Source organism: Cyanistes caeruleus, chromosome 10 (assembly GCF_971803275.1).
Source record: "Cyanistes caeruleus chromosome 10, bCyaCae1.hap1.1, whole genome shotgun sequence".
Lineage (NCBI taxonomy): Eukaryota > Metazoa > Chordata > Aves > Passeriformes > Paridae > Cyanistes > Cyanistes caeruleus.
In genome coordinates, this window is record NC_141710.1 from 10252010 (window position 1) to 10265764 (window position 13755).

General features: G+C 37.6%; 1 protein-coding gene across 50 annotated transcripts in view; it reads right to left on the reverse strand.

Moving 5' to 3' along the window:
• TRIP12 (thyroid hormone receptor interactor 12) overlaps nucleotides 1-13755 on the reverse strand; it is an 80070-nt gene that overhangs the window by 41896 nt on the left and 24419 nt on the right. For 20 of the 50 annotated variants that reach the window (XM_086844916.1, XM_086844911.1, XM_086844917.1 and 17 more), the window contains 3 exons: nucleotides 10667-10813; nucleotides 2156-2281; nucleotides 361-1160 (listed from right to left, as the gene is read on the reverse strand). In XM_086844916.1, the coding sequence (XP_086701042.1) occupies nucleotides 361-1160; nucleotides 2156-2281; nucleotides 10667-10764 (1024 nt within the window). In that variant the 5' untranslated portion in view covers nucleotides 10765-10813. The remainder of the gene's footprint in view (nucleotides 1-360; nucleotides 1161-2155; nucleotides 2282-10666; nucleotides 10814-13755) is intronic. The other 30 variants (XM_086844940.1, XM_086844937.1, XM_086844957.1 and 27 more) reach the window with 3 other exon arrangements.

Genomic DNA, 13755 nt, shown 5'->3' on the forward strand with positions numbered 1-13755 from the left:
CTTCAGAACAGAAGACTTAAGAAAATGAGGGGGATTAAAAATCTGACAAAAGGAATATAATCAAGAGTGTTTGATAACATATATGCCCCCATCACAACATCCAATTATTTTGCACATATTTTATTTTTAACATCTATTTGTTAGACACAGAAGCAATTTAAATTTAGAGAACACTGTCTGAACTTCAATCATCTCCTTTAGCTCTAGACAGTTTCAGTCACAGCTTTACTTAGCTCAGCAGAACATACTACAAGTTAATTTTTCTAGGAATATCACAAGCAGCTTGAAAAAACACAACTATTTGTTTAGAAGATTTGATTTTAAAACATGTGTTTATTCTTCCAGAAAAGAACAACTTACTTGCTAGCTTAGCCTGTAGTCCTGAAGGTCCAGGTTTTGATGTCTCCGACTTGGAGGAGCCTGGTAGAGACAGTTTTGTTTTAGGGAGACTGACTTTTGGGCTGAATCGAGCAGCCCAGTCAAATTTTGAAGAGCCACCTGTTTTACTTGGTTCTTTGTCCCTGCTACTCCTTCTTGGACTGGGGCTGGATGCAGAACGGGAACGTCTAGCCTTACTCTGGTCCTTTCCCTGTTTCACTCTGGCACCCTGAGGAACAGTAGAAGAAGCAGAGGCAACAGCAGAAGAGGAGGAGGAGGTGGAAGCTGAAGAAGAAGAATCGGTGATGGTGCTACACCCAGCTTTGGCTGAGGTCACCGATTTTGAAGCCAGCTTGGAGACTTTTGCTGACTTTTCTTCAGTGCCAGTTGATTCAACTGATGACCCACTCTTTATACAAGACAGATTCTCTGTCCTTTTCCTTTTCTGACTTCGGGAGCTACCAGCAGCTCCACCCTTTCTGGTGTGAGCCTTGCTTGTTGATGGCAATTGTGTAGACTTGGGCTGCTCTTGGTCTGAGTGTCTTCTCTTAGATTTAGTATGTGGCTTGTTAGTTTCTGGGGAAGTTTCAGTGTGTTGAAGTGCTTTGGGTTTTTTAGCAGAGCTAGGAGAATTGGTCCTCCTGTAATCTGGACTAGCACTGCGTTTAACTCCTCGAGAATTGTCTTTCTTAGGCACTTGCCCCGTTTTTTGCTTTTCTGAAGTATTGACTCTCTCTGGATCTTCTTGTTGTGGTATTAAAACAGCAGATGAACTACAGCCTCTGTAGAAGTAAGCAGGAACAGCATTAGAGTTGAACTCAAGAAGCCTCACAGTTGTAAGAATTTTGCATGATAAATATCATCATTCTTTAATAACAAAGGACACTGCATGTAAGAATCACTTAAGTTTACATTGAAGCAAACAAAAACCCCCACATGCTTCTACGCGAACCGTCATTTCGTATGTATTTGCTAGCATAAAACCTAAGTAGTTTGCAAAATAAAAGCACAATACACCGCTTTTTTAAAAAGGAAGTTTAACTTGAATAGTTAAAACTATTTAACTATTATTAGTTACATATATTTACTTATATATATATATACACATAGCTATCTATATGTCAAACTGATTAAAAACAAACACAAAAATCAAGCCATGAAGCTATTAACTGAATGTTTGAGAATACAAGTTCCACAAGAGAGTAAGGAGTGTTCAGTAATGCATAACTAGTCATAACTGGATTCTAGTTCAAGAAAGGCTCTTAAGGAATGGATAGTTTCTCATCAATCTTTAAATTGATGTAGCGAATCAAATACAAAAATGGCAAAATTCTTTTATGTGATAGAAAACTGTTCCAGTGTGTATATAAGCAGAAACATATGAAGAGCAGACAGGCAATACAAAGATGAATACCATGAACACAGGCCTACTTCAGATTATTGCACATTTCAATTAATATTGGACATTGCTCTAAACTACTTGGGCAATCTTCCCCCAACATGAAGCAGAAGAAGGGGAGAAACACCTTGCAAGTATTCCAGGACTAGTTATGCAGAAATAATTTCCTCCCCATCACTGATGGAATGCTCTTAGTTGGTGAATTAGAAAAAAAGCAAACAGAATTGGAAACACTGAAATATATCCAGTGAATGCAATACCTAGATTAGTTAAATATCCATTAGTCATACGTTTTATTAGAACTCTGTATAATTCAATTATACAAATTTTTGAAGTGCAGATAACACTGGTTAACATATGAATATGAAGCACAATTACCTTTTAGAAAAGTGTCCCTTGGACTGCTCAGAAGTAGTATTAGACTGCACTTTGGGTGTCTTTGAAATAGATTTTCTACTCTCAGGAGGGCTATGTGCCTTATGTTTTGCCTGCCCTAAATGTGACCTGTCAGCAGAAAGTCAAAACAGAAAGCTATCAGGATTCCAAGATACAGATACAGACCTGTAGGTGGAATATTGTTTATTTTTGGAGCATTTACACATATTAATTTACAGCTACAAATTTCTCCATATCAGCTTCTAATATTAAAGTAGCATTTCAAAAGAATCACCTGATGCAATTACAAATCACTACCAGTGTAACTGTTTTGCAAAGCACACAATTATTTAGTCATTTTAAATGAATAAAACATCTTCCATCTGAATTTTGCAGATAAGTTCAGATCTTTCTGGTGTGCAAGATTACTGAATTATTCACTTAAGCATTAAGCTAGCACAGTAAAGCACAAGACTAGAGCATCTGTCAAAGATCTCTTCTTAAAAATAGATATATACTCATCTACCTTCAGATTCCAGGCATTAAGTCTTTATACAGTTATGATTATTTACATCTTTGCTCTTCAGTTCAAAAAGAAAAAATCAAATGTTAAGAATGGGAATGCAGCCAGTTCCACTTGGTAGGAAAGCTCAACCCTACCAGTTATTTTCTGGCGGCAAGATTCAGTTCAAAGGACTGAGAGCTGTTTGGTAACAGCTGAAGTAAGAGGAATGAAGAAATGCACACTACCAGTGAAGGTAGTCAAATGAGACAGGAAACTTGTGATGTCAGAGACAGGAACAAGTTTCACGCAGATAAGCTGTAGGACATCTTCTAAGCAGCTTCCAGCCGCATGAAAAAAATCGTTTATTGTATGAGCTCTAACTGAAGGACAAAGATAATACTATACTGATAAAATTTAAGACTTAAGCTACATCTTCATATTTTCCACATTTACTTTGAAACCCACACAGAATTACCATCTACAAGACTCAGAATAGTGCTCATCAGCATTTAAAACAGGACAGTATAAATAATTGCTAAGGCAAAGGACATCTCACTTGCACTTCCCTAGATAAAATGCACTTTTGACTCAGCTGGCACAGGGAATACTCTACTGCACATATCCTACCTATACAGAAGCCCCAAGAACCACCAACATTTGAAAAACCTCAAATTAGTCTAGTATTAATGCTGAAAGATGTAATGTTTCAAAGTTAAAGAACTGCTGATTACATGGTCATATGCTATTAACCCAGGCCTAGATAGCTTTCGAGTTGAGCTCTGCAAAAATCCATGGAGGATGGTAAGGAATGTGGACTTCCAATTTAAGTGTCCTGCTCTGACCCATAACCCCCAAACATCACGAAGTTCAGGGAAATAGACCAAGTGGAAGTGGTAAGAGTTCCACAAACTTTAAAACAGCTTTTTCCCAATGGAATGCCAGAAGTCTAGTAGCAAAGGCAGAGCTAATTGCACTACTGACCAGAAAGCTTCCCTATCCTCTTCAGGATTTCAACACAAACTTGAATCTCAGTAGAAAACAAGTACCAAGGCTAACCATCCAGATGATAACCAAATGCTAATTCAGAGTCAAAACAGTAATACTTCAGTATTACAACTATTTTTCTTGGTAACTTTCCTCCTCCTGCTTTCTTCTGACTTATTCTCATTTAGGCAGTTACTCAGATGAACACACAGACAGTACATATTCAACACTTTCTGTGCCCCATCTAAGTCCATGTCGGTCTGAAAAGATTAAATTAACAGCATCTTCTCCCTACTCCAGTAATTAATTTTTATTTATCATACTATAAGAAACTTTGTTTACTATTAAGAGCAAGTGAAATAAAACCATTAGATCTTGAGGTCACAATAGCAAGCTCCATCAAGGTAAAATTGGCAATGTTTCACCTAATCTTGAGTGTTTGGGTTTTCTTTTTCCCAACAAAAGATTAAGGCGTGAAATTTAATTTTCCCTGTGAAATGTTTTTATTATGGGAGTAACAGACATTATTACATAATTTACATTTGGCAGGAAACTCAAATTTTATGTAAGCTAAGCTGATCAGGGTTCATTTATTTTCAAGTATATTTTAAAAGGTTACTTTCCTGTAAAGATTTTTGTTTTGCTTTAGATACTCACAAAACATAATAATTGATTCAATAATGTTTTCAACTAAAATACTGCTAAAACAATAGATGTAAAACATGCACTGAAAAATTGCTACTTGCTTCCAGCTCCTCCCCTTTCACATTTAAACCCTTCTGATTCTTACAAGTTTTACAAGTACACTTTCATACTGATGTCCAGTTTGTGTGAACTGTTAAAGCTACGGCCATATCTTAGGGATCATGAATACATGCAAATTATTAGCATTTGCTCTGCTTTCTTTATCCATTAAGCTATCAGTGCAAGCAGCCTTCTGAGTAGAAAGACTACTCTAGAAACCTCACAAATGGAGAGTTACAGCTGAGAATTTCTTTTACATTTTATTTTAGAACACCTACTTACACTCTCACCTCTCATTCTGAGTTTAATCATTCACCTTGTATGTATTGCAAAGAGAAGGTCCACAATACAATAGCAAGTGTGCATGCAGTAGCAGGTCAGTCAACAGGAACGTGACATGAACTCCCCTCTCAGGTTTATACAAGAACACTGAGAATTTGATTACAGGATTAAGGTAAAAATTTTAACCATACACCAGCAAGCATCATTGTCCCAATTTATATTTAAATTGTGACAGTTTACTTAACGTCTCCTTAAAAAAGTTAATTCACATACAAAGGTAGTTAGAATAGTCTGTAAAAGCTCAGAATGTGTAGTGCTTGCAGAGCAATCAAGTGCTATAAAATATACATGCACAGCTGGAAGGCTGATTTGAAGGTTGTAAGCTACATGTACTTTTGTGTATAATCCAAGGCTTTTCACTTGTAACTCACGATTACAGGTTCTTCGGTCTTTTCCATTAATGTATCATTCGTTAAGAAGCATCATTCCAGCAACAAGTGTTTCAAGAGACCAAGTTCCCCATTAATGACAAAAAATTATAACCTAAGTATTTATGAGCTTGTGTTCATCCATTTCCACTCTCAGGCAGCTCCAAAAAGATTGAGCTGCTGCTGTACCTTCAAGTTGTGTTTTGTAGGGTTTTTTTTTGTTTTCCTTCCCTCCCCAAACTTAAAGACAGTTTCATAAACAACTCCAAGGCTTCATTCAACTGGGCAAAGCTGTCTGCTGATGCACATTTTAATTCATAGGCAGACACTCAAGTTCAGAGTAACACACATCCAGAAGTTGACAAGCTAGCCACCATTTAGCTTGCTGTGTTATATAAACAGTATGGTGGAAAATGCCAGCCCTGAGCAAAACCATAATAAAGAACCTACTAGAACTTGTTCTCAGAGAGTTACTCTGTGCATATTAAAAAAAAAAAAAGAAAACAACCTTTTGAAGTTAGTTAACAAACAAAGTGTTTAATCTAAGTCATGCTCCGCAGCAGCTGAGAGTAAGCTATTAAATGCTTCCAAACAAAGTCTGCAAAAACTATCCTTTTATTTCTGTCAAAAATGAGATTAAGAAAAAAGTGATAGCACAGATGAAAAAAAAGCTGTGGAAAAACATCTACTTTCTCTCCTCAGAAATACTCCAAATTGTCTTCCCCACCAACTCAAACATCCTATTTAGTTTTTTACAGGTCTCAGGTAAGTTCTTACCAGTTAATATCACCAAGACTGGTCCATCAACAAGTCCTGTTTAGAACAAAAGCAATATAACTGACAAAAGCACTCTTTCTGCTTATATCTTAATCCTACACACAGCCAACAGGGATCTCATTTATCATTTAGCCTTCAATTCCAAAAACACATGACCATGTATATATTTTAGTCTAAAGCATTAAAATTTGCTTATAAAGAATCCTACTTTCATATAGAGCAACAGCATAGCAGTTACATTAAAGTGACATGCTACTTAAATACTACTACTCCTAAAGATTCCTTAAGACTAACAATACGCAAAAAGACAAGCACCACTGTCATTTAATGCCACTAATAAAAAATAATTTCTGCAGCACTGATAAAAAAACTTCTAGTACATGGGCCCACTTCCATTACTCTAATACCAACACAGTGAAACATTGCTCACAACTGAAAGGAACAATCAACTGCTCCATGTCCAGAAAAGATCTTATTGTGTGCCTCACAATACCACTTCCAAATTGCTCCCATTCAAAGTAAATCCTATGGCATCACTGGGAACTAAGCCAGGAGGGAACAATTCTTCAACACACATGGTAACAATGTCAATATACAGTTAAGAAAATGACAGTAAGTACCTTCCACCCCCTCCTCCTATCCCTATGAAAAGAAAGTTTCATTAACACATCTGATTCAGTTTACTGCTGCAAAGGGAAACTTTAGCATCATTATTGCTTCCTCAAAAACCTGCAGTCACCCTTCAGTGGAGAGTGCTCCAACAGACACTTAAGACAGGATTCATGCTGTACCATTATAAAGGTGCCATTGTAACATTAATTCTGAATTCTGAGATAAACACTAAATACTTTTCAAAATGGAAATAGAACCAGTAAGAACTATAATACCTACAAGAGCTGAAATTCATCCAAAGCACAGTTATTGCAACATCACTACTGACAACAGAAAGTGAAGAAATCACATTAGTCCAGCTTCACCAAGGCCAATTTGCTTACATGCATACATGGAGAGGGAATGATAACACCACCAGTTCATACATCCCTCTTCAAATACAGACCCCTTCCTTCTTTTAGAGAAGAATACACATCACTGTTACAGCACAAACTGCAAATAAACAGCATCTGTCTTTCTACACTTCCTTGAGCTTGTTATCACTGTTCTTACCTTTAAACAATACACCTCAAAATCAAACTCTCAGAGCTCCTATCAAGTTACTATGCTGAGTGTGAAATTGCTGGTAAAACTCCAGCAGAAAACTATTACAGGCATCCCCTACTCACTGTGACTCAAGTATTGACATTATGGGGATATCAAACAGGCCCAGTCTAGAGGAAAATGGGTTTGCACTGTTGCTTCCAGGTTAAGCCAGTCTGACAATACTCAATATAACAGGAGGGAGATTCTGTATTTAGAACAGACCAGAGAGAAGTTTGGAATTTCCAAGGTCTTCACACAAGTGAACAGTAGCAGCTCAGCAAGTTAAAATGGCAGAGTTTTAACAAAAGACCTTTAAGCTGTAGAAGCATCAAAGATTATAGAAAGACATACATTAGCACTTCAGCTTGGCAGCACTATCATTCTCCTGACTCTCTCTTTTTTAACACCTTTATCAATTTAAGTCTCTTGCATTCACTCCAGCCAGAGCATAAAAGAGATTGAGGCAACTCTAAGGCTAATACAAGGCCATCTGGACGTACCACGTGCTTACCTTGAATTACTGGCCTTCACATCCAAGTCTGAAATTATGAGTGACAAACTGCATAAACTCTCCAAGCTTTCGTCATTTAATTTGTATTTTGAAAATGCACGCACCTCAGCCACAAAAAAGCTTTAAGAAAAAAGCTGTTGCATTTCCAGCACTGAGAAAGCTATTTATACAAAGCAGAAATGCAATCAAGTACACAAGTTCAGACAGTATCAAAACCTGTCCTTGCTTGAAGGGTTATGATTGCATATCTATGACCAAAGTGAAGTAACCTCCAACACTTCAGAAGGTGTGGCCCTTAAGTCTGCTTACAAACTTTGTGGCTAATTTTAGGCATGAAGCAACAACCCTCTACAGAGTCACATTTCTGTCCAATTCCCTCTTTTTTACTGGGAATTTTTAATCTTTGTGTATTGGTTTGTTGTATATTGAGGGAGGGTAAGAAATGTGTGGATCTAATAAAGTGTCTGAATAAAATCTCACACTGTCTGTACAACAACATCAAGATGTAGTATGGATCAACAGAAGAAAATTTATAAAGCAAGACAGTTGCCATTAAGGATCAGTGTCCACCATCTCTGCATTTCAATGATTTCTACTTCAAAGTGTACCAGATTACAACTACAAGTGACCAGCATGCACAAGCTGCTCTCATAGAAAACAACTTTCAGTTCAGTTTCATCCAAAAAGATTCCAGTTCAAGCGCTCCAAGACCACTCCACATTGGCCAAAACACAGCAGGTGAGGATGACTGGCCTCAAAAGAAGCAATTCCCAGCTCCAACTGAAATACTAACATAGATACATCCCAAGTTCAGTTATCTGCACAATATAAGCATATTATTGAAACTAGTCTTTCCACAGTTTATTCTATTTTAAGCAATTTTACAGATGAGACTGAAGAGCTACATTTTACTGATGACAAATGCAAGAAAGACTGAAAATAAGTTGTCAGGCATCCCCAAGAACCCCTTAATGTAAGAAAAGGTGTACTGTTTTCTGCTCAGTGTTTGGGGTTTTGTTTGTTTTTTTTAATACAGCAGCCAAAGCAGTATTTATCACTGGAGTACAGCAAGGCATAACAAAACGCATCGAGCTATGAACTCTAGATCCTCCTGTATACTGCTCAGCAGCAGAACTGAAACATACTATACTACTGCATGCTAGATACAGGGAAGGGTGAGTCCTGTGAGGTTTGTGTCCAAAGACAGGCACCAGCTAAAAACTTAACTGAGAGCCTGTCTCTTCCCACATCATCTATAAATTTTATAAGGATCAGACAGATCTATCTTGCATTGGTCCTTGTACAATAGCCATTTCTGCCCAGCACCTTACTAAAATGGAGATGCTGATGACAGTAAAAGAAGACTAATTAATTTTAAATTTTGGCATTAACCATCATGCTTTAACCCGGCCTTTTTATAGGCTTTGCCAGCTCAAAATGCTTGCTCAGAAATGCAATACAGGGGAGGTGCTGTTCTAAAGAGACTCAGATTCAAAGAGGACTGTAAGCTTCTTCTACCCTCTTTACTTTAGCAAAGAGCTCTGCTTCTGATAATGGTCTAACACAGTTTAAGAGTGCGTTACACTTTTGTTCATGGAAGTCTGGCACAGCTCTCATGAGGGGTGGAACTGGTCCAGTCATTTCAGACAAGTTAATCCTGAATCACTTTATGACAGCATAACAGATCACAATGCATCAAAACAATGGATGAGTGACCTTCTTAAAAGAAAACAGTGCTACCCTTAAAATTCTTCAGTTTGTCTGACTCACTCACTGTGGAGCTTCTCTCTAGCATTCTGCTGTAAAATCTGAACTAACAGTAGATACCTGAAGAAGAATCCCCTACCTCATCTCCAAATAACTTGCTTCCAATTCTTTATTCTAGGAGGAGCTTTATTAGCCCCAGGCGAAGTTCAGTTAGAAGAGTTAGTAGGGCAATACCTAATTTAAACATCCACTGAGATGGAGAGACAAGACAGAATGGGCAGAAGGGAACAAAGGACTCACTGTGCCTCTGTTAAAAGAGGAATTCTCCAAAACCAATTCTAGCTTACAAAATAGTCAACTATGTAAGGCAGTAACTTCCCCTTCCTTATGCCACATTATGTGAGGGGAGAAGCCTTGTGTTTATCACCTCTTCCACTTGTATATTAGACTAATTTAGAGAAAGTGAAGCTGCATTTTTCAGATTGAATTATTCTCCCCAAAGCTCCTTAGAAGTTGGCCTTCTTTACCTATTTAACAATTGCTCATCTTCTTAGACTTTATACTAGTAAGAAATAGGCCTTATCTTCATTAAGCTTTATAGACCAGTTCCTTCATAGTAAAAAACTTTTGTGACACTGATCTGTAATATTTTAATACTCATTCCAAAAAAATCAAGCCCAAGGAACACTTGTTTAACAACTGTACCAGTAACATATCTGAGGGAGCAGAATATAGATAATCTGCCTAACATCACACTCTAGCCTTTCTTCATTAGCCTGACCTTTCAGCAAAGTTAAAGAAACACTTATATCCATACAGTCTTCACTCATGGCAGTAAAAATAGTCATCCACAGAAAAGTTTTAAGGATCTTCTTTGCTCTGTACTGCAGAGGCAACCACTTACAGAGCAAATACAACCTGGTCCACTTGCTCACTATTAGGCATATTAAATGATGGTAAACCTTTTTTCTCTTTAATTCTTCAACAGCTGCACAGGATTTATAGGCAGTACAAAGGTAACAAAGTACTACTTACTCAGTCTACTTGAAGAATACATTTTCCCAGATTCCCAGTAACAGACTCCCTCTGTCAGCCCCCTCCCATATTTTTAATATCGGGGAAGAAATAATCACTACCTGTGATTTATGGAAAACAGACTTCTTCCCCCTATAGCTCCACTTCTGCTATTCTAGCTGAACATGTATGGTAGTGAGTAGTCCATGGGTTAATCCCATGCAGTAACAGTACAGGTAGCATTTCAGGGGCAAAGAGATTTCATGCACGTTTCAATGTTTGGATTGCAGGGTAGAAAACATCATTCTCTACATCACATCCATTTCACTGATACACATTTGGACACTCAGACATAGCAATCATACCTTCCTCCTACTGCGTCGTCTTGTGGCTGGGCCCCGGCAGTGTTCCTCTGTGAACGTCGCAGTGACCCCCCTGGATTGTTATTAGGCCGGTTGGACATTGGCACCTCTCTCCTGAAGGGACATACCCTTTCTAGACACTATCATTCACTGGAAGACAAGAGAGGAAGAGCCATAAGATATGTGGTATGAAGACTCACTGCGCCACACCTCCAGAGGCAAATGTAAAATGCTATCATTTAAGCAAAAACTGAAGACAAAAACTTTCAAACAATTTTTAACTAAAAGACATATGGACAAGGTTCTTCTCAAGAACATTCAGAACCTTAATACAGAGCAAATAGGTTTTGGTATATATAGCATACAGATGATCTACTGAACTAAATGACCTTTAAAGATCCCTTCCAACCCAAGCTACAAACTCCTCTATGATTTTGTGATGACACACTTCTTTTCTAGCCAGCTTCACTAATTATAAGGAGACAGGACAAATGCAATTTGGGAGAATCTGTGTTTATTGATGTTAAGAAAAAACTCAGTGCTTGATAGACAGCAACAGCATTCACGTATTTTAACTTTCATCATAGATTACAAATCCCATTTCAGGAATAAGCAGCAGCATTCACGATGTAACTACAGTGCTTTCCAAAGTGCTTCCTTCTCTAGTCTGATTTCTCCAACTTTATTTTACATAATGCAAGATATACAGTCATTCAGGAAAAAATATCTAGCTTTGTAATCAGGAAGTTCTGCTCATGAGAACAAAATTAAAGGGGAAAGGTATTTGAGACAGAAGGACTGATGCATGCATACAAATATTTTTACAAAATATTCTATGATGGCTTTGTATTACTAATTTTGGAATTGCTTTGTGACTGCTAGAGGTCTACAGGTATTATTTTGGTAATTATTTATAGAAGACTAACATAACCCTCAGCCACAGTCCTCAGAAACTGACATATTTCAAGAACAAGCCTCAGTTAATTCCTCAGTGAAGAAAGGTAACTTCTGTATCCTATGCTAAATTGGTATTTTCATGTAGAACATCGCAACAGAACCACAACCAGCAAATCCAGTTTTACTGTTTCTAATTTTGTGGAATCTGGTAAAAAAACCATATCTGCAGGTGAAAAGAAGCAGCTGTAAGAAGGAAAGTAACCCAAGTTTTAGAACTCAGTTGTCTATATGCTGACTTGGTATTTATTGTATCTAAAGCACAGTAAGTAAGAAATCTGTCACAAGAAAGTTTAAAACACTGCAGCTTCAGATTCAAATTCAAATGTCTCCAATTAATTAATTTTCAAGACCTGGCATTGTCAGTAAAAACAGTCAATAGCTGAACATAATTTCTATTCTTCTGAAAAGGGCCTACAGAAGTGAACAAAGGTGTCAGGAGAGGAAGTGAGGACAAAGACAGAATCCTAAATGATGCAGTTTTACTGTAGACCATAAGAGACCAGGCATATAAACTCATATTATGGAAACCATTACCTCACATAAAATGCTAAAAGGAACACTTATATCCTCCATACACCTGCACAGCACAGGAAATTATTGATCAGGATTCTGCTAGCTCAGATTCAATCTTGTTACATTCTAATATTTGAAAGGTCACACATAGCATGCCAGAAATACTTTAAGTATCTCCAGGAATTGAACAAGAATACAAGTTAGGCAGAAGAATTGCTCTCCATCCTAATCCACACATCACAAGAGTCAAAAGCATCTTTTGAAAGTTTTTCATGTTCTTTTTATTAAGAGATCAAACACAGCAGCAAATCACAAACACAAAGTAGAATTCATTAAAAAATTCACTTTCACCTCCATTCGTTTTGTTTGGGTTTATTTTTTTACCTTATGCTTGGGAACTTGAGAGAATATAAGTAAAGCACAAAATACACAATCCCACAAATTTAGATAGAAGTCCTGATGACCAAGTTGAAAAAGATGTAAACACTACTACTCAAAAGGTGAACTTTCCCTCTTCACAACTGTTTCCTCTTAAACTCCTTATTCAAATCCAATATGCCCACTAACAGTTTTAAAGCTTTTCAGTAACATGGAACACCATCAATCTACAATTTCTTATACTTTGGCTCACAACAAGATTTACAATGAAACAGAAAAAGCTTGCAGCTGCTAAAAATCATGCCAGCTTCCTGGTGTAGCCAGATCAGACAAGTTGAGATCATAAGTTGTAGTATTGTCTTCAGAATAGTAATGCAAGTAACAAAGCCTAGCATTAGCCAGACTGAAAGCTGAGCAAGGGCTCAGCACTATCTAGGGGGTCCAGCTGAAGTCAGTCACAGGAACTGTCAAATGCTGTGCAGTCTCTTTTTATCTCCTTGTATACAAACAAAGATATATATATATTAAATATAAATATATAAAAAAAATTTTAAAAGCTCTCCTATCAGAAATCAGATGCATTTTGTGCATTTTCTAAAAGGAGGGAGTAGTGTCCTCTTCTGCACGAAGGTCAGCTAGCACTGAAACTGTACTAATGTCAAACTTTCAGTCATACTACAAAATGGTTGCCACAGAACTGTTGTCTCACCTTGTACCGATTAAAATGTGCATTCCAGAAGGTTTCACTCAGCAAGGAGCAGTGCTCACTTAGACCTCTGCTAGGTTAACCACACACTTTCCCACCTAGGGCCAGAACATGGGCTTCTCCACATACCACAAGAGTCAACTGAAGAGAACATCACACAGGCAGGCAATCCTGGCCCTCCCTAGAGAAACTAATTTAACACTGACATGCCAGGGTGTGCTGGTTTTGTCTCTGACAGACTTGAATTTACTCAAAGGGGCTGGTACAGGGCCATATTTTGGATTTCTGTTGAACACAGCTTTGATAATAGAGCACAGTGTTGATAATACAGATGTTTCTGTTATTGGTGAAAAGCGATTAGACAGAACCAAGGCCTTTTCTGCTTTTTGTACTGTCAATCATGCTGGTGAGGAGACTTGAGGTGCATGGGAGGCTGGGACAAGAACCAGTGAGGAGAGGTGATCCAAACTGACCAAAGAGATATTCCAGACCATGTCTTCATGCTCAGTATATAGTGAGAAGAAGGAGGAAAGGGAGG